This window comes from Mizuhopecten yessoensis, unplaced genomic scaffold (assembly GCF_002113885.1).
Source record: "Mizuhopecten yessoensis strain PY_sf001 unplaced genomic scaffold, ASM211388v2 scaffold2329, whole genome shotgun sequence".
Taxonomy (NCBI): Eukaryota; Metazoa; Mollusca; class Bivalvia; order Pectinida; family Pectinidae; genus Mizuhopecten; species Mizuhopecten yessoensis.
In genome coordinates, this window is record NW_018404492.1 from 1918016 (window position 1) to 1941126 (window position 23111).

Consider the following 23111-nt stretch of genomic DNA (forward strand, 5'->3'; position numbering starts at 1 on the left):
TGTTCTGTATTATATGAAAGTAAATATTTAAATCACAGGATATATATTACAGTTTTAATAATTATGATTCGACTGAGTTCTGTACATAACCCGATTTTATTTGGTTTCAAAATGTCTGAAAATAAAAACTGTGAACATTTATAACATATCAGTTTAAAGATGTTCGCTTGCGGTGTTGTTAATGCGCCTCTGAAACAATGATCCTGCTAGAACCACAAAGAGATGTCATGTTAACACATGCCAACATCCTAAATCATTACACCAGGCACGCTTCACGAAGGAGAATGCGAACCAACAAACCACAAGATGACACAGGGCACACAACAAGGAGAACGCTCACCAACAAACCACAAGATGACACAGGGCACACAACAAGCAGAACGCGCACCAACACACCACAAGATGACATAGGGCATACAGCAATAATGAGCACAACAAACCACAAGATGACACAGGGCACACAACAAGGACAATGCGCACCAACATATCAGTTTAAAGATGTTCGCTTGCGGTGTTGTTAATGCGTCTCTGAAACAATGATCCTGCCAGAACCACAAAGAGATGTCATGTTAACACATGCCAACATCCTAAATCATTACACCAGGCACGCTTCACGAAGGAGAATGCGAACCAACAACCCACAAGATGACACAGGGCACACAACAAGGACAATGCGCACCAACATATCAGTTTAAAGATGTTCGCTTGCGGTGTTGTTAATGCGTCTCTGAAACAATGATCCTGCCAGAACCACAAAGAGATGTCATGTTAACACATGCCAACATCCTAAATCATTACACCAGGCACGCTTCACGAAGGAGAATGCGACCCAACAAACCACAAGATGACACAGGGCACACAACAAGGACAATGCGCACCAACATATCAGTTTAAAGATGTTCGCTTGCGGTGTTGTTAATGCGTCTCTGAAACAATGATCCTGCCAGAACCACAAAGAGATGTCATGTTAACACATGCCAACAGCCTAAATCATTACACCAGGCACGCTTCACGAAGGAGAATGCGAACCAACAACCCACAAGATGACACAGGGCACACAACAAGGACAATGCGCACCAACATATCAGTTTAAAGATGTTCGCTTGCGGTGTTGTTAATGCGTCTCTGAAACAATGATCCTGCCAGAACCACAAAGAGATGTCATGTTAACACATGCCAACAGCCTAAATCATTACACCAGGCACGCTTCACGAAGGAGAATGCGACCCAACAAACCACAAGATGACACAGGGCACACAACAAGCAGAACGCGCACCAACACACCACAAGATGACATAGGGCATACAACAAAGAGAACGTGCACCAACACACCACAAGATGACATAGGGCATACAACAAGGAGAACGCGCACCAACACACCACAGGATGACATAGGGCATACAACAAAGAGAACGGGCACCAACACACCACAAGATGACATAGGGCATCCAACAAGGAGAACGCGCACCAACAAACCACAATATGACACAGGGCACACAACAATGAGAACGCGCACCAACAAACCACAAGATGACCCAGGGCACACAACAAGGAGAACGCTCCCCAACACACCACAAGATGACGCAGGGCACGCTTCACAAAGGAGAACGCGCACGAACAAACCACAAGATGACACAGGGCACACACCAAGGAGAACGCTCACCAACAAACCACAAGAGGACACAGGGCACACAACAAGGAGAACGCGCCCCAACAAACCACAAGATGACACAGGGCATACAACAAGGAGAACGCGCACCAACACACCACAAGATTACACAGGGCACACAACAAAGAGAACGCGCACCAACACACCACAAGATGACACAGGGCACGCTTCACGAAGGAGAACGCGCACCAACAAACCATAAGATGACACAGGGCACACAACATGGAGAACGCGCACCAACAAACCACAAGATTACACAGGGCACACAACAAGGAGAACGCGCACAGACAAACCACAAGATGACACAGGGCACACACCAAGGAGAACGCGCACATACAAACCACAAGATGACACAAGGCACACAACAAGGAGAACGCGCACCAACACCCCACAAGATGACATAGGGCATACAACAAAGAGAACGTGCACCAACAAACCACAAGATGACATAGGGCATACAACAAAGAGAACGTGCACCAACAAACCACAAGATGACACAGGGAACACAACAAGGAGAACGCGCACCAACAAACCGCAAGATGACACAGGGGACACAACAAGGAGAACGCGCACCAACAAACCACAATTTAACACAGGGCACACAACAAGGAGAACGCGCACCAACCAACCACAATATGACACAGGGCACACAACAAGAAGAACGCGCACCAACAAACCACAAGATGACATAGGGCATACAACAAAGAGAACGTGCACCAACACACCACAAGATGACATAGGGCATCCAACAAGGAGAACGCGCACCAACAAACCACAATATAACACAGGGCACACAACAAGGAGAACGCGCACCAGCAAACCACAAGATGACACAGGGCACACAACATGGAGAACGCGCACCAACAAACCACAAGATGAAACAGGGCACACAACAAGGAGAACGCTCACCAACACACCACAGGATGACACAGGGCACGCTTCACAAAGGAGAACGCGCACCAACAAACTACAAGATGACACAGGGCACACAACATGGAGAACGCGCACCAACAAACCACAAGATGACACACGGCACACAACAAGGAGAACGCGCACCAACACCCCACAAGATGACATAGGGCATACAACAAATAGAACGTGCACCAACACACCACAAGATGACATAGGGCATCCAACAAGGAGAACGCGCACCAACAAACCACAATATGACACAGGGCACACAACAATGAGAAGGCGCACCAACAAACCACAAGATGACACAGGGAACACAACAAGGAGAACGCGCACCAACAAACCACAATTTAACACAGGGCACACAACAAGGAGAACGCGCACAGACAAACCACAAGATGACACAGGGCACACACCAAGGAGAACGCGCACATACAAACCACAAGATGACACAAGGCACACAACAAGGAGAACGCGCACCAACACACCACAAGATTACACAGGGCACACAACAAGGAGAACGCGCACCTACAAACCACAAGATGACACAGGGCACACACCAAGGAGAACGCTCACCAACACACCACAAGATGACATAGGGCATCCAACAAGGAGAACGCGCACCAACAAACCACAATATGACACAGGGCACACAACAATGAGAACGCGCACCAACAAACCACAAGATGACCCAGGGCACACAACAAGGAGAACGCTCCCCAACACACCACAAGATGACACAGGGCACGCTTCACGAAGGAGAACGCGCACCAACAAACCATAAGATGACACAGGGCACACAACATGGAGAACGCGCACCAACAAACCACAAGATAACATAGGGCATACAACAAGGAGAACGCGCACCAACAAACCTAAATATGACACAGGGCTCACAACAAGGAGAACGCGCACCAACAAACCACAAAATGACACAGGGCTCACAACAAGGAGAACGCGCACCAACAAACCACAATATAACACAGGGCACACAACAAGGAGAACGGGCACCAACAAACCTAAAGATGACACAGGGCTCACAACAAGGAGCACGCTCACCAACAAACCACAAGATGACACAGGTCACACAACAAGGAGAACGCGCACCAACAAACCACAATTTAACACAGGGCACACAACAAGGAGAACGCGCACAAACAAACCACAAGATGACACAGGGCACACACCAAGGAGAACGCTCACCAACAAACCACAAGAGGACACAGGGCACACAACAAGGAGAACGCGCATCAACAAACCACAAGATGACACAGGGCACAAAACAAGGAGAACGCTCACCAACAAACCACCAGATGACACAGGGCACACAACAAGGAGAACGCTCACCAACACACCACAAGATGACACAGGGCACGCTTCACAAAGGAGAACGCGCACCAACAAACCACAAGATGACACAGGGCACACAACACGGAGAACGCGCACCAACAAACCACAAGATGAAACAGGGCACACAACAAGGAGAACGCGCCCCAACAAACCACAATATGACACAGGGCACACAACAAGGAGAACGCTCACCAACACACCACAAGATGACACAGGGCACGCTTCACGAAGGAGAACGCGCACCAACAAACCATAAGATGACACAGGGCACACAACATGGAGAACGCTCACCAACAAACCACAAGATGACACAGGGCACACAACAAGGAGAACGCGCACCAACAAGTCACAAGATGACACAGGGCACACATCAAGAAGGAGACACAGGGCACACAACACGAAAGAGAATGCGCGCCAACATACAACAAGAATACACCGGGTGGTGGGTACGCATAAAGGAGAATGCGCGACAATGCAGAACAAGAATTCACCAGGTACGCATCAAGGAGAATGCGGGCCAACATTGAAAAGGAGAATGCGCTCAAACATACCACACGATGACACAGGGCACATATCAAGACGGCGAACGCATGCAAACTTACAACAAGATGACGCAGGTTATGCATAAAGAAGGAAAATTGCGCGCCAGCATACAATAAGAACGCACCGGGTAGGCATCGCGAAGGAGACCGTGCGCCAAGGTATCACACGATGAAACGGGTAACATATCAAGAAGGAGACCGTGCGCCAAATTACCAAATAATGACACCAAGCTCGCATCAAGAAATAGAACGCGTTACAGGCACGCACATTGACAAAAAAGGAGAACACGCGCAAACTTATAACATGATGACACCGGGTATGTAGCAGGAGAATAAGCGCCAACATACGACAATAAAACACCGGGTACGCATCACGAAATATAACGCGCGCCAACATGCCACATGATGACAACGGGCATGCATCACAAAAGAGAAGGGAGATGTGTGATAACGAGACAACAATACTTACTTTTCTTTATTGACAGCATTAACCTTTTCCATCTGACGATCAAAACAGACTTGGCTTTGAAGCTTATTTTTTTATGAACATCTCTCTTCATCATATTGTCATATACCCTGGTAGGTTAGTTGTTTTTAACAGATGCATCGATTTTACTGGTACACAATTTTGAATTTATTTGGTTTTTGCTGTAAACGTCGTTGTTGAGGTCCATACTTTCTAGAGCGGTTTGTTATGTAATATTTGTCCTGTTGTCTAATTTTTCCAATTTGCTTTGGAGTTTTTGTAAAATGCATTTATTTTGTTTATACTCGTTCAACAGATGGCATATCATAAAATGACGCCATGCGCGCATGACTGCAAAGCTTTCACACGATGACGCCAGGAGCGTTCATCAAACTTAATCAGCGTTCAAGACGTTTTGAATTTGCGCTAGTGTTGTAGATTTTTTGTACATGAGCATAACATCGGCCTACACGTGCCGTGTCCAGATAACACCACAAAAAAAGAAAGAAATTATATGTCTCGTTATTGCTTTTGTTTCCAATTACTTGTGTTTTCTCCTGGTTTTATTCGAGTTCTGTACTGATGGACCGCGCGGGTTCGATCTATATTGTCAATGTCACGCCGGTGCTTAGGTTCGCGTGAACTTTGACCCCATGCGGATACATTATTGACTATTACGCATCCATCATTTTGTATTCAATTCTCAATTTATTTATCGTTGTAATTTTGACCAGCTTCTTTCTTTTTGATCCAATTTGTCAAAATTGTAGCGAAAAAACAATTGAATTTTTACACATTTCTAATCTATTTTTAGTAATAATTTCCAAGCATTCACGTCTGCGATATTGATCGTTCATATAGAACATTTCAATGTAAGTTAATAACCGACAAAGCCTTTGCTGGTAATTATTTGAATTTTTATTTGGGCATTTCAATATTGAGTACCCATAGACAGGGCTGCGAGCCTTGTGGTGATGTAATACATACAGGTATGTACTCCCTGGTCCAGCCAGACGAACGCGCGCGCACAGCCATCATGTGGTCAGTTGACCTGCAACTTATAGGTACACCATACGTGTACTATCACAGGGCTATGGTCAACGGTCAACGGTCCGAAATTGTCGTCAAACTAGAACCCCATATCTTCATAAGGAAGTAATTTTCTCGGTATATGATCAAAATCAATTACTTATTTAATAAAGAATATATAACTTTGAAGATGGCTGTTTCAAATGATTTCCAAATGATTCATGCTGTCGCAAATGATGACATACAAAACTACCCAAGAAAAGTTAAACTACCATTGTACATGCATAAATGTTTTCACAAATTGAATTACGTAACCTAAAGTTTAGTCGACTGACTCAGAGAATATATCCCCTGTTTCCAACCTTCAGGAAGTATGAAGGAAGTCGTCCAAATCAAAATGGGCTTATGATTATACTTGTCTTAGCTAATCAGAGACAACGGCGGTAATATTTATTTCTGATTCTTTTTAAAACATTGATGCTGTTAATTATCATATTATCATATCAGACGTTATCTGAGATAACGTGGAAACTTTTACGGCTGAAGGTAGTATATCCACAAGATTTGTCTCCGTGTGATAGTACTACTATATTAGTATAACATATCAATTTGTCAGCCATAGTGTGAATTAAAACTGCCTTTTATAGTTCAATTATTGACTGATTCTTTAATGCAGTTGGCATTCATAGTGATATTTTAGCCATCAGAAACCAGCACAATCTATGAATGCCGAATGGAAATTTCAATTTGCGCAAGGTGCATTGTGTTCGCGTGATGACATCTCTGACGCATACTGGACAAATGTTAATAACACGATAAAGTACAATTTGTTAAAAAGAATTCACTGAAAACTAATTGTAAGAAAATCGATTTTCTGTAATATTGAGATGTTCTTAAAATGATACATATTCGACAATAACTTCATGAAAACGTATCACACAATTACACTTTATGTATCTCAGTGTGTAAATATGTACTTCTCCGTAGATCTTTGAAACGTGACTCAGGATAAAACGATGTGATTTACAATGAACGTAATACTTCTGTCATTCTACCGTTTCCAAAGCATCGATGACTAACACTAGTTAAATAAACTCTAATAATTAAACAATATGAGAAACGGTAAACGAGTTTTAAAATACATTTTCTTCGTTCTGGAATAGTTTTGGAATTTCTGATGATTCACACGACAATTAAATCAGTTAGCCACTGGTGTATATTATGCAGCATTGCCTTTATGATAAACTATCCTCATTGTGACGGTTAGCGATATTGATAGAGACACACTACTATAGATACCGGTCATTCTTTGATAACTTCGTCAGATTTTCTCTTTCAATGTTAACAATGCGACTAATTTGATGAGTAAGTGTCTGTTTTCTCCGATCTGAGGATAGCGTCGTCCATTGTCCGTCCCTCCATTGACGACAACGTGAGAACCCAACTGGTTACTTTACTTAATCGAGAAACAAAGACACACAAAACCGCAGAAAAGACAAATTTTAAAAGTGTCTATTATTTACGATTGTCTTCCCAACACCGCTGTTTAAGGTTTTCACCTGTAAAATATAAATATATCACAGATGACATCATCGGGCCCCCGCTTCATCACACACGTGTTGTGTCCGGATCTTGATAGTTATAACCTATAGCATGTTACACGCCATTAGATCTAGTGATTTTACTTCAACTGTATACGGTCAGGGGAAAGTCTGGTGCGACACTCGATTCATCTGCTTGGGCGGCACACCTCAGTGGCCTTGGCTCTGGTAAACTTATCTTAATACATATAAATAACAAAATCAAATGAATTATTGAGTTAGACTTCGATAGCGTTAGAATATATTATCAAGGAAATAACTGGAGATGCCATTTTAAAACAAATTTATATGAACTTAAATCCGACAATTACAGATTAGTGATATGATCGTTTTTAGATAACAATCTTCAAAAACGAGGAGTCTTATTACAAGGGCTGTTTTATATGACCTCCGGTGATTTTTGATCAACTTCAAGATCGCCTTTGAACAAATTCTTGGAATAATAAATAGAAATTAAGTTGTATTTAGGTAATCATATTGAATTGCGGTTATGATATTTTGAAATATACATAATGTCAAAATTACAAGAGATTTCACGGGATTTTGATTTTCAATATGAATATTTGAGATATGATACGGTATGATTGGGCCAAAGGAAACAGACGAGGGCTACCTATTATCGCGCGAGGGGTTCCGGGTCAGCAGAGATCTAAACTGAACACAGACATAGGATATAGTGTCAAAATTAAGATTCAAAGCAAGGTTATTTTGTGGCGTATTAACCATTATGTGTGTTAGATTTGATACAGTGTTAACGATAAGTCTCGATGTTTTATAACGAACGGATAATTGGTCGACATTTCCGTTTAGTAGTGATTGGGTGCGTTAAGTTTCCCGTCATTAATAAGACGAGCTGGCATGTGGAGACTCACCCCCCGAAGTCAACAGATGTCAGAGTTTGTCACCCTCCAATGTCAATGTTCAGATAGGTGGGTACACCAACTATAAAACTGCACGCATGTAACAGGAAACGGTGCCCATGTATGGGAATTTAGCAGAAAGTGCATCTCCCACGCATTTTCTTCAGAAACTGTTGTACAGAATTGATATGCTAAACCCGATTGCATGTCAAGTTAAATTGTGATATTCTTCATTTTTCACAAATCATTTCCTGTCGAAATTTCTCTTTGTCGATATGTAGGCTGGGTCTCTTGTCATACGGATCTCCTCATTTTTCGACAATGCGTGCTCCTGGGGCAAAGAGAAACGAAGATCTTGGCTGGACAAATCGACAATTATTTGTATCAGACATAGTTCAATATGAACACCTTCCTTCTGATGAAGAAAATGTAATAAATCACCGTTTTTGTTTATGTGTTACGATTACAAATTAATTGGTATCGTTTTAAAGTCGATATCAGATCATTTAAAAAGTACATGATATTCCAAAGGTACAATGGAACCTGTATAACACGAACAGTTTTCCTCCAAATTGTCGACGTGTAAATTACGATATTTTTCGAATCAATTAAATGTCTCAACACACGTAAACATTTATTTGTAATAGACACGTGAATACCCCTTAGCAATATTGCCAGCGCAGCTTTCACAATTTAGAATGCGGACAAAATATTTGTTTATATTAATCTTTTAATGCATGTCAGTCAATCAGAAAATGTACTTCGTCTTATACTTATCGGTACAGTGTATAATACTTTCATATCATCATATGCCTTGTACAACTTTTTGAATAAAAAAAATGAAAAATGGACCCTTAAATTTAATTTGATAAAAAGATAAATACCATAATGATTGGCGGGAAGTGTGGAGAACTTGATAAATCAGCTACATACACTGTGCCAATAGCACCTCGTATCAGAAGAGTGGAGAGAGGCTCTGTGGATTTTTCAAATAAAACAAGATCGATTCAGACTTTCTTACTGATTTAGGTGGCCTCGTTTAATTCACACTATAATTAAATCAAACTATAAGCGAGGAATGGGGATTTATAAAAGTCTGAAGCAAAATTAAAGTAATACTAGTTGGCTGGACGAGATTTTATCATACATGATAAAAAATCTGAAGACGCGATTCGTGATAGCGCCAAGGTTTCTCCACCAGCCGGGTACCGTGGACTGATAGCACTTCGATAATTATATACAATAGGGATTAAATTCCGATCAACGTATTACCTATCTAATGCACTTTATATCGGTTTAAATCAAGGGGAAAAAACTCGTCCATGGAGCTGATCGAAGGACGAGCTATTCACCTGCTGTAAGTTGCGATCGATCATTTCTAATTAACATACCTGACAGGTAGGTTGATCTGATTTACCTGTACTTCATCTCTAATTATCTATTTGATGAATGTTTATTTTGTTAGTGCATTCCGGGTTTTAATATATTGAAATTAAAAAAAAAATCTGTATTGAATACTTTGGTCGTGAGGGCCTTCAGGAGGTCCCTTTGCTGGGACCCGATGAAGTGTAACTTGTTTTGCATGTAACATCATACTTTTTGCACAGTAATCACTGTGATCTCGAAAACTTCTTCATCTCATGGCTCTAAGCTTTATGGTATTCGATAGCCGTGCACCCCGAAGAATATCAGAATATATAAATATAAACAACATTTTAGAGCATTCATTTAGAAATAGTTGATAGGACGGAAACTGGGTAGATTGGCGGTCACTGCGCTTACAATTATGTTTTAAAACGCTGTTCTGTAAAGCGTAAACCTCTGAAGTCCGGAGTCCCAAGGGCGGGTATGGTCCTCTATATCTATAGGCCTGAGGACGGGTATGGTCATCTATATCTATAGGCCGGAGGGCTGGCATGACCCTCTATAGTCCGGAGTCCTCAGGGCGGGCATGACCCTCTATAGTCCGGAGTCCTCATTGGCTGACATGACCCTCTATAGTCCGGAGTCCTCAGGGATGGCATGACCTCTGTAGACCGTAATCCCTAGGGCGTGCACGGTCCTCTATATATATAGGCCTGAGTCCCGAGGGCGGGCATGACCTTCTATAGACCGAAGTTCCCAGGGCTGGCATAACACCCTGTAGTCCGGAATCCCAAGGGCAATGATAGTTTGATCTCGCGTGTGGTCAGCTAGGCTCGGGTTTCACGAACTCGTGAACGGCAGGATCAGTACAAAGGCCAGCGTAATTGTCTTATTTTTCAATCCTTATCAAAGAAAAGCCTGATCTTACAACCTAGTACCCGAAAAATTAAACAAATTAAACGTTTTAAACGTCCATACCTTGTAGTTATCTAGTTAAATGGCGACCCTTGTTCACAACCTATTTATAACCTTGGTAATTGTAAATTGACCGAGCGTAATTCCGTATTACTGTAGAATGGCTCATCATTAAATAAGATTAATCTGTGGTTTGAGAACAGCGACTACGCTTGTCATGTTATTATTGGCTGAGCACGCCGTCGGGAGGGACAAAGGAGGGACAGTCTGTCTGATAGCATCACCAGTGACGATTAAGTCATTTTTTCAAAGATCAGATATCTGTTTCCGATTTTTCTCATATTTTTTTTACGAGATATATAATAAAAAAAAAGAAAGATTATTGTTGTTTTATATAACAGTTTCAATTTGTTTGTCTTGTTTTTCGAAGTAACTTCTGTCATATCATTGTAACGCGGAGGGACACAGAAAACATGTGATACTGACATGATCGGCCGGAGTGTGGACAGAACTGAACAGGTCATAATGAGACAATGAGGTTTACGTGTACATGAATACATACAAATTCACATGAACGTGTTGATGTTTACTAGAACACATTCCATATTTACATGAACAGTTTCATTGTGTACATTATAACGACGCTCGGAAAATGTCTTCCTCAACCAGCATAGGACCACATCTTGTATGTGTGTTACAGTACTTGTTAACAGGTGTATCTGTAGACTATGTACTTCATCCTATAATCTGCCATTATCACGAGAACGACACAATGTAACATTAAAAACGCCCAACTACATTGTATTAACCGGAAGTCTTTGAAATTCCAAGTACCAGCCCCTTCCCCGGAAGTAAATAATCTCCATGTATATTCCGGAAGTAGCCACTCGCATACCCGTGTTGTTGATTACTGTAATATCATGTTATACTTAGCCGTGATTAGTAATATGGCATTATACAGCTCCATCGTACAGCGGTAAATTAGAAACCGCAGACGGTAGTCAAGTCGCGAATAAACTTCGGTAGTTGACCTTGTAGTAAAGGTCAAACTAAATAAACTGCAGCTTTCCTCTAGTAGGTGCAGAAAGTTACCGAGTGCAGAAATATCATATCTGAAGACAGATACACATGTTTCAGTCCAGCTATGCTCAAGGAACATCTTACTTGGGTGAGGTTTTAATTTGACGCAAAATTTGGTCACAAGCATTAATTTCGGACACTTCCGGTTGCCTCGACCACAAGGCCATAAACCATTTGACATGAAAGGCTTAAAACTGAGTATCATACTTGAGCCGACAACTAATGATATGGAACCGGATTGTTAACTGTAATAGCATCATAATTGAATTTATGATTGATGCTAAAATGACGTTGGTACAAAGGTATGCAAGTCTGTAAACACTAGAACATATAATACTTTATTTTTTTTAAACGGAGACGTTGGGCGATGGAGGTTGGGAAGATATAATTCAATACGAAAATGATCGTTATATCTTCGCCTACGTGAAATAACCCCAAGTATGACGAAATTAATAGGTTTTTCTCGATATTAGTGAATACCAACGTTTGGTAGGGGATGTCTAGTACACAAGTTAGTATCCCATGCCTAAATTGCGTCTTGAGCGCCTGCCAGGACATCGATATGCGATATGAGTTTTACGGCAATAAAAATATCAATAGCAATGGGCGTCCAATTGTGTCTAATGCAGAAATAATAAAAATCAATTATCTAGAAGAAATAAACAAGATAAATGTGGTGTTGATAAATTCTTTATTTGCGATTGCCGCTACATCTACCCCCATCAACAAAGTGGTGCGCTACTCCCGCGGCCGGTTCCAATCAGCGTCCCTCTCCACGACAGATACAGCCGATACTTAATAGAACACATCAAGGCACAGTTAGTCGGGGTCATACGAGTGGGGATAAAAAACGAGGCCCCATCAGCCTGAGTTAGTTATGTCTCCATTGTGGTCGGGCCTTCCCCTCCCCTGTTAGCGGTACCCGCGAACCGTACAGGTCCCTTTTGGCGATCATCCACTCGGAGTAAACATACCTTGTCAGGTGTGCGATTAAATTTCACTTAAATTACAGATAGTAAATTTTCTCTGCTAATTTGAAGACATCAATGATTTGGGTGTTCATGCTCCCCCGGTAAGTAGCAAGGATTTGGTTTCCTCGCTCATTAAATGTTATTGAGGCCAATTCACTGGAAATTTGACTTTAATGTCACACACGATCGCCATACCCTGTCTGATGATATCTTGGTAAACAATGACGGTGGAAAATAACAGATTTGATGCCAAATCGTATTGGAGGATACCCGGTGGTGATCGCCGGGAGATAAGGTGGACGAATTGCTGGGTGACACGCAATGGTAGGCCCCCAGACCCTGTGACGGAGGAACTTAGCGGCCTCACGTGCGGGAACATCATCTGACAGTCCGATATCAAAATGATACGGATATGCTTCCGAACAATATGGATAAATTAAAATTTAAAAGTGATACATTTTAAAGTCTAATTGTCACGTTAGCTGTTATTAATGTTCTGTCACAGATGGGAGGGGGACTGGGGAGGGGGTAAGGGGAGGGGGTAAGGGTAAAGTTGACATGTGGCAGCACCATATTGTCCAGCAAACAGATCTGTACATAGATAGTGCCAGCCCGATAAAACATACGGCTATATTCTACTCTAAGTATCAACTCCACATACCCAGATCATTGTAACGGGTGGTGTGAGAGTGATTGAGTTCTCTTTAACACTATCGTAGTTCCTGATCTTAGTAAACCTCGCTTCGCATAATTATGAAGAAACCATTCGTTAAAACTGTGGAGGGCTTGTTGGAAAAGACCGATACCGCTGATATATACAAAGGAACCTGCAATTAAAATCACCTGTCTATAAAAAAAAACACCTGTCTATTAAGACCATGTGTCTATAAACACCACCTTTCTATATGGACATAATACACTAACAATCTGTCTACACAGAACACTTGTATTTAGTGGCCTTTATAGACAGGGTTTTCTGTGCTGATATTTCAGTGTGTACACAGAAGTACTTCAATGGATGCTAGGTCCATGTACATCATGTTTTCAAAGTGTTTTTATCATACACAACGGTCAACTGGTGCAACCAGCATTATCTCTGTCAGACGATTGTCCCCTTACACAATGAGCTGAGCCGGAGTTGGACTCCAACAAGCGGTTCTTCAATCTCGTTAATACCGCTAATTATCTAAATCGCTCGTGAATTATTACGTTTTCCATCCAACGCTACACAACTCCGTCACCGCACGTGGGATTGGCGGGAAGGGTTAGATTAAAAGTGCCCTTTCTGGCCTGTACGTGTCGGAAATGAGCCACATGAAATGGACAAAAAATTACCAAACAAAAGAAACGAGACATTATTGGGAAAACGATGCAATTATATAGGGAACAACATAGAGAACAAGCGGTGTATCTTCTGATTACTCCCGAGCAGCTCCGCCTGGTGGACAGTGAGTGGAGGTCGAGCAGGTGTGGACGCGCCACTTATACTACCATATGTCTTCATCAGCGCGCCACTAACGCCACTCGGCGGTCATTGTGAGGGACCAATATATCGTAACCAATCTAATGGTGGCCATATTAGGAGATATAGCTAGCCAACAGTGTGTCAATAATATAAATCTAATTGTGTGGAATTACGGCAAATAATGGGGCTACAGAAACGCTAGTTTATATCTCTGACGACATTTTGGTACAGCATCGCTGACTTTCGAGAGCTCCACAAGGAAGGTGTGACGCTTCTCAGCGTTGCAGTTAGGCCTAGAGCAACAGCACGTTCTCGTGTGAATTCTTAAGGTCAAATGCCCAATGAAACGGAACTTGTAAAAGCCTGATGAATTTCGGTTTAAATATGTATTTATTAATTAATCAAAAGCCATTCTACAAAGTTAAAGAGCAATGCGCTATAATGGGAAGGGCTAGAAGTACACAACGAACGATCCCTGGCCGCACCGCCTGCCGTAAAGATGAGGGCACAAGAACTGTTATTTAATTGAGAAATTCGGCTAGTCTCGCCACACCAATAAACACTAAACTATACTAATTCCAGCAATGCTTGACGTACTTCCGTCAAACAATAGCAATGTGTCATATTTAATCGTCACGTAACAACGCGAATTTGTTTTCAGTTCATTGACGTCTCACCCAGCACTTGTACATGTGCCGGAAGTCAATACACTGTTCTTGTATGAAAATTTCCAGCACTGCTACATGTACCGGAAGTAAATACACTGTATTTCTATGGAAATGTCCAGCACTGCTTCATGTACCGGAAGTCAATACACTGTACTTCTATAGAAATGTTCGGCACAGCTACATGAACCGGAAGTCAATACACTGTATTTTTATAGAAATGTCCTGAACACAACTTCATGTACCGGAAGTCAATACATCGTATTTGTATAAAATATCCTGCACTACTTCGTGTAACGGTAGTCAAAACATTGAATGTCCGGCACTGCTTCATGTACCGGAAGTGCTAAATGTACCAGAAGTTAATCATTGTATATACATTGGGCTAATGAGCTGGCTTTTAGCAACGACTATTCGTCACTGTTATTCTACCTTGACAAGATGCGGTTTCGAGTATGACCTCAGGTTCAGAGTATCCCACCGCATGATCATAAGAGGCGACTAACGGGAGCCTCCTTCACGTCAAAAGACCATTGGAGAAACCAAGAATAGACCTCCTACAACCCAGGACATTTGTATCCTTAGAGGCGACACCTATGCGCCACCCTGCATGATCGTTATACCTCGTTAGTCCGGACATCTTTACGAGAAAATAATAAGATGCTGAATTGGAGCCGATGAAGATCGGACGCACAGACTGTCTACACGTTTAACGGAAATGGGATGAGATGGTTAAATATTGCGATGTCTATATACAACTATGTAAGTAAGTGGTCAATTTATGATGTTGTTGTCATTGGTCACAATTCCACGTTACAAGGAACACAGGCCCATTGTCCGGTATAAACAGCACAAGCGCTCTGATAACATCACGATGTCCGATTCGGGCTCGATATCCGGTCTGGTTTATACATAGGACTAGTTGACTCCGACTCGGCACTGCACGTGCGTTATTAAATGACATGGGCGGGTTGACTCCAGAACAAACTTCCTACGTTACCAATGACACGGGGTGGGTTGGCTCCAGCTGATGCTATTACAGGGGGCGGGTTCGATCAGGGATCGTCTGTCAGGATTTACCGACGACTCGTGCCTACAAGGAAGCCTCGTCCAACATAGCAACAAATCTCTCATCATTCGGCAATAACAGCTGATGATAAGCTAATTGAAACACCCTCCGATCTGTCCTATCTGACGTATGAAATTGATGGGTCTGACGAGGCATGGCGGCGGTCGGCGTACGTAGGGATAATGTCACAGCATCTGATACCACCGGGTATCTCCCATACACAATTAATTTACAGAAATGGTCGAGATCATATCGCTAGTCCTCATGTCAGTTATGTTTGTAGAAACGGGCGATCGAACGGATTGTATATGATACGGTAACTGGCGTTCCCCATCAGCAGCAGCTCGCTGAACAGGGGGCGTGGCACGTGCGTCGGACCACACCCCACCAATCCGTACACGAATTCCGTATACGTTACTTTTGACCATAAATAAAAACATTGTTATATGTGGTACATCGCCCCGAGAACATATGTGGCAGTAGCAGTTTGTAATGGCACCGGCGTTATTCGTTCCCCTAGATGTTCACTGGGAAAGGACTCATTGTATAATTATCACATGCATATCTTATTGTGCAATGGATACACTGAAGCCATATGTTTTTGTACCCATGTAATAGAACCAACTGTGACGTCAGCATAAGACCATAATCTTGACGCCATGTATTTTGACGTCGCTTTGAAGACAATTATTTTTTTAGTCATAACGTCAAAATAGCGACATTGAAGACTTGGCGACAGACGTGCTCTAAGTGAATATAAGAACTATTCTTTATCATGTGATTAAAAAAAAAGGATCTTCAATTCGTGTTCATTTCAAAGGAGATTGAAATATTCTTTTTCTATCACGTAATTCACGAGGTGAATATGCCCATGATATTTGTTGCCTTCAAGAAATAAGGGAAACAGGGATGGTATTGGAGAACAGTTGACATGTTACATGTCTCGGGACAACTATATATGTACTAAAATTATTATTATTATTTATATATATGTACTAGAATTGTTAATATTTAGTGAACTGTTTCAAAATAATCTCAACTCATATCATAGCACAAAATATCTTAACAATTGCCAACCTCTGCTTTCTGTACTAACTATATACTATATATGTAGTACTTGAAACACAACTCATTCTCAACTTCCAACAGCGAAATTCGGTAAATAACAGACATGAAAAGCGTTATCTCCGAAATATTTCAGCAATTTTCCTTATTTTATGAAACCGGAAATGAGGAAGCGTTAAGTTCCGAAAATTATGGTTTTCACGCGGTGGCGAAAAAATACTAAATTTATTTACATCGACACGCTCAATTAAATAAACACGCAAACAAAAAACGTTGCAGATTCCCTTGATAGACCTATTCAGCTAGTGTTCTCGAAACCCATTTGATATATCTAATATTCCAATAATTGGAAGGTTGACACCAAATGACGAAGATTTCAACAAATCTCAATATTAAAGTATATCCCCCCCACCTTTTCATTTTTGTCTCTATCAAACCTTATTATTTTTTCATATTATTCCCGACAAGCGATTGGCCAGAAGTGCATCACGTGTCCACCGATAAAAACCGATATTTATCGGACTGCGTCCTCGGTTAATATATCTTTTTTTCGGGTTGATAAATCCAGGTATCGACCTCAGCCAAAGGCTATATCTACATGTTAAGAAGCGAGAACCTTAAGTCTTAACTAATATCAATAGCTAGTATCATTGAAGTATTAGTGTTCCAGTCTCGTTCCATAAAGATAACATGCAAAACAGAAACTCATTTGAGATTTCATATGATTCATTTTCGCAGCATAATTTTTCGCAGAGGTATTTATATTCATTTTTATAAAACACTGAACATAAAGTATTATTGATTTCATATTCCCAGAGACGTATGTATTACAATATATACGTCTCTGATATTCCTAAATATTGCACTACGATAGTAGTGGCTGGTAGTCGACTTGAACACACACTCCTTAACACTTACATAAAAGATTAAGAATGTCAAATACATTTTTATAAAAAATATTAGAATAGAGAAAAAACAAAGCCACAACTATCAGTTAGGGTCATTCATCAATTAAAGATATTGCAGAACAATTAATTAAATAAATGGCTTTCGCATTCCCCGAACTCCCACAAAAAGGCAACTGTTGTGTTTTTCTTGATATTTATGTCTTAGTTTTATCGTAAGGTAGTTTTTAAACCATCTGTTATCACCGTGCACAGTTTGGTGGATTCATTAACTAAATGAAGGTCTATTAACATGTTCTAATTAAACTTTAATTAAGAATTTCTATATAATGCGATTTTACGCACAAACTATTAATTTGTGCCGGAATTGATTAAACTCGTGTGAATTTGTTGCTAAAAAATTGCAACAAATTCGCTTGGTATCCAGGTCGGGGAGTTTAAAGATGGTTCCAGTTGTCACAGAAACATGGTTATGTATTAAAGAAAGATCCGGGCAACCACATTAGTCATTAATACAGAAGGTATTAGGAAAATACGTCGATTAAGACTAATATGGTTTGCTTCAGATCGCCATGTAAAGCGTTTCCGATATTCTTCTACAAGTATTCGAAATGAATTTTGCGTGAAGTAACAAATCCAACGGTCCGATATTTTCTCGATTGCAACGACACAAGAGTTGGCATAGAAAGTAATTGATGAATCATGTACGTCAGAAATAGCATGACAGTTCTGGTTTATGTCTGTCTTGTTGACTGTATTAATTTAACATTTCACCAGATTGACTAATTCTTTATTTTATACTGTTTATAATTTATAAGTTACCCATAGTATACCTATCTACACATAATGTAAGCATACCTATTGAAATAACACAAGCTGGTGTTTCCCGAATAGATATAATCTGTTCCTTGCCGATATGTAAATAACACGATAGATGTTTTAATGCAACAAGTAAATTCGTTGACTTAATCACTCTTCCTGTTGTGTGCTCTTTTATAATCACACCTGCAGTTGTATGTCCGGAATCATCAATCCTCAGATTCAAAGAAGTACCTACATCCTCATTTAATCACACCGTTCTACCGATCTAGCTACACCAGTGGTTTATCTTTATATACCAACCTGTGTGCAGCAACTGCATGATCAATTCACACAGATCATTAACACAGGCCCTCCTCCTCCCGGAACACAAGGGCCATTAGCCCGGATGGAAGTTGTTCGGTTTTAAATATGGTTATTGTCTATTGGCATTTTGGCCAGAAACCCAGTTAGGTACAAGTATCGATGACCAAGTTTTAGTCGAGTTTGCACTCGTCATGATAGACGCGGTGGTGGCGTAGCTGTATGTTTGTAGAAAAGCCTATGTGTGAACGCAATGACTATACACACTTTGAGCACGTAAGCCACACTGTATTTGGGACACTCATGCACACCTCCCAATCTGTATACTAGAACGGCTAACCAAACGCGTACTTTTTGGTTAGCGGCCTATATCTACCTACGTACCTACACTCTTTAGTTGTAGTACCAGAATAGAAAGTAAGAGTGACCCGTAAAATCCTCTTGTCGATCCAACCAATATTGATACCTGCCACTAAAACTAATGGCGATCTCTGTCCTTCAAGAAGTGTCTTTGTTTGTGGATTCGTATCTTAGCAGCACCAAGTTAAACCCTTTTGGTGATCATATTTCTGTTAAATCAAGATCCAATTGTAGTAAATCAGATCTCGCAAGAAAAGAGGTCAGCTTCCGGAAGTACTGTATTTGGAGTCTTCTAGCTCCCTCCAAACCACTGTCGGGGGTTAAAGGATCTTGTCGAAGCATAGAAGCCTTGATCAACTAACTCGTACAGATCAGACAAAAGTGATCATCGTAGGTCCAAACATTCCCCGATACTCTGTACATTAAGGGAAACAGCAGCACTGGAATACGGACTGAAGATGACAAGAGTGCTTGAGCAGTGACGGCTGGTGATGAGTTCGCTGCTCATTCGGTGCAAGGATTATATCAAGATTGAAGAACGTGGAACAGATAAAAAAAAAACACCTTTAAAGATTGTCATATAACGTGATGGGCCAGAAAGGAGAAATGATCTTATCCAGTTGTTCATCGGGAAAAGACTTGTCTTACAAGTTCAGCGACTTCTGCTTGAACAAGATCAGTACCGCCAGAGAAAACAGTTCTGTTACAAACTCTACGGCGGACATTGACAGCCTTATGATGACCGATGATATCAAATGCAATGGCGAGCCACCGACACATTTTACAGGAGTAACTGGCGACACTTTTGGAATGACCCACATCTCACGATAAAACTCTACAGATCCACATTTAGGTTCCTCCGGGGTCGGTGCTCGGTCCCGCAAAATTGTCTACATGTATCTGGTACAGTCTGCCGTCGCCATAACCTACTCTAGCACTGTTAAGCTGATGACACAGATACATATCATCACCAGACCACATAAGAACTAGGATGCCATGTTGGGAGTTTTGAGGCCTGTCTGACAGACACCAATACTAGGATTGATACCAATGTGAGAAAGCTAAATCGGGATAAGAATAAAACAACGTCTTGTTTTCACAATCAAACACGCGCTTGTGAACCAATCACTTAAAGAATCAGACAAAAGCGATGCAGCTGAATATTGGCAGTAAAACCATCAGTATTCTGGCAGTCCCATCGATAAGGAACTCAGGAGTATACTTTGACAGTTCTATGACTAAACCGGTTATAGGGCTGTTAAAACGGCATGGTACCTACCAAATCTGAATCGTTGGGTGTATTGTGCACTTCATTACTACAGATGTATGTACAACCTTGATACATCCACTCTGGTAACCCCTCGCCTTTATATGTTATCTCATACAATAACCGGCTTCCTATGTTGTTCAGAATACTGCAGCTTGGCTTTTTACCCTACTCCCAAGACATCCTAACCAGAACCGTCTTCCTTCCTTGGTTACATGTGCAATGGAAAGCACAGTACAAGGTTCTGATGTAACAGCTCCTCAGAATTCCAACAGAGAGTACTGTAGTGTAATACGACTGGGATTTTGTCCTTGTGTGTAGTTTACCAATTCTGATTTGAATGAGCTTGTTATCCTCAATCAGCCATCACCATCACTGTAACTCTCAATATTTAACATGGGAGCCAATGGTGTTATCTTCATTACTTAACATGAGTCAACAGTCTGTCAACCTCCATATTTATCATGGACATAAATTGAGAGCCTTCTCTGTTATCGTTATTCTGCCATTATAAGTAAGTACTACATGTACCACCAACTATATTCTTTTGATAAATGAAAATCACTGAATTCTGTATGATAGGTATCTTTGTAATCGATCAACAGCAACGAATTAGAGTTTAATATCAATTTATTGGTCACATACTAATGTAAGTCACATGTCACATCGGAGAACACTTATTACTACATATGGACACCATTCTCCGTTACACCAGATACTCACCCTCTCCCTCTACAATGATTAAAAGAAGATTCATTCTGCCACACCTACTAATGAACCAGACACACTCCAAGCAAACAGGCACATCGTCAGACCTATACCATTCTGATACTTACTGACACACTCAAACTACAACCATTCATGTGACAGACCTCAACAACCAGTACATATAAAAGCACTTCTCTTAATAATCACTCATATTTCACACCATTTATAATGCCAGTCTTCTAATGTACAGACAGACCTTCATGCTATGTCCGAAAACACATTTTCCCACACCTGACAGGTGTATTTTTCTTTTTGCTAGGAAAAGAAACACATGTCATTACCTACCTAGGGAAATACAGCTCAGTATACCTTTAAACTGAAAATGTCGCTACTTCAAAGTAGGATCAGGTCATCACTTCATGCAGCGTAACCATCACAACAGGATAGCACCATCAATAACGTCACACATTCCATGCACCATTCATGGTGTGGTGCACTGGGGTTGCCATTATAACTAGGAGTAATTATTTAGAGCAGAAAGTATGGGAAGGAGGTAATCACCCCAATGTGATGTAGACAAAAAGTTCCCCAACCAGTGCTGGTTGTTGTCATCTTTAACTGGAGTTACAGGTAATTTACAATTTGTACAAATGTAGGAAGACACAAAGTTTACCGAGGGTCTCATTACAATTTTAAAATTAACTAACTAATGAGAGTAAGATAAGACCCACTCCGTCGTGAGTTTGGGAGTGTTTTTCTCCCACAACCTTCATATCCTATCTAGAACACCATAACTTGAAGATAAATGATTCCTTTTCCCAAATGGGAAAACGATTGCCATGAATCATTATATCACAATGGCAGATGCCAGAGAAAAGCATTGCACATGACATCAAAATTAAGAGTTTGACCGATTAAATCCCGTCCAGGGTATAACCTACTAGTGGCTAACAAAGAATGCTTACCAACTCCTAGCAGGTTTATGTACTGAGCTGGGAGACGGAAAACCTACAGTGGTTGTGGAAGACGAAGAAATATCAACCCTCAAATCAAGCCTGTGCTAAACTTGAAATATTTCAACAACGTGTTGAGATTTCTCTGTCTACATCAAACACGAGTGATAAATCTAACAGCACTAGTTGACCATGCAGTGTTTAAGCAAATAATCACATCCTTGTTTTACGACAGGTTTTTAATATAAATGGTATATCATCATCACACAATTGGTGAACAAAGCAAAACATGCTCTAGGTGAACTTTTCTGCATTTCATGTGGTGACTTTCCATGGAAATTTATTTTTTTAGTTACAGATTTCATCCGATAACAATTATTTGCACAATCAATTGTTTTTTTCTCTCTCAAAAAATAGATGAATTTCTCTTTATATCTGACTGTGAACGCCAGTTAAAATCACGGTTAAACTTCCGCACCCATTCCTCTACACTTTAGGGCTACAATGATTGGGCAGCCATCGAGGGTGTCAGCTTATTATCAGCCAGTGTTCCTGACTCCAGAGCCTGACTGGACTGCTGTGATGTGGCCGCTGCGAACAATGTATCCATGGTACCCATAACCTCATAGAGCTGTTTCATCAGTTCAACCTCGCGATGTACGACCGAGTTTACACGCTTCAGGTGAGAACCGAGGTCGTGGGACTGGTCGATTAATCCTTTGTACAATTCTGTAATAAATGTAAGATAAAATTTGTCATTCCACTGCTTTTG

The 23111-nt window shown here is 41.0% G+C and overlaps 2 protein-coding genes across 2 annotated transcripts in view; one reads left to right on the top strand and one right to left on the bottom strand.

Annotated features, from left to right (window-relative positions):
- The first annotated feature begins 1133 nt into the window (after positions 1–1133).
- On the top strand, positions 1134–3365 carry LOC110445717 (serine/arginine repetitive matrix protein 2-like). The gene is made up of 2 exons (XM_021490496.1): positions 1134–1831; positions 1943–3365. The coding sequence occupies exons 1-2, from the start codon at positions 1134–1136 to the stop codon at positions 3363–3365; spliced, it is 2121 nt and encodes a 706-aa protein (XP_021346171.1).
- A 17925-nt stretch (positions 3366–21290) lies between these two features.
- The window catches only part of LOC110445596 (U3 small nucleolar RNA-associated protein 15 homolog), a 98572-nt gene continuing 96751 nt past the window's right edge, over positions 21291–23111 (bottom strand). The window contains exon 13 of the mRNA XM_021490276.1: positions 21291–23068. Within this exon, the coding sequence (XP_021345951.1) occupies positions 22839–23068 (230 nt within the window). The 3' untranslated portion in view covers positions 21291–22838. The remainder of the gene's footprint in view (positions 23069–23111) is intronic.

Coding starts and splice junctions, on each gene's coding strand:
- LOC110445717 (XM_021490496.1), top strand. CDS start 1,134: ATGATCCTGCCAGAACCACAAAGAGATGTCATGTTAACACATGCCAAC. Junction 1,832..1,942: donor ACACCACAAGATGACACAGG/GCACGCTTCACG, acceptor GCACACAACAAG/GAGAACGCGCACAGACAAAC.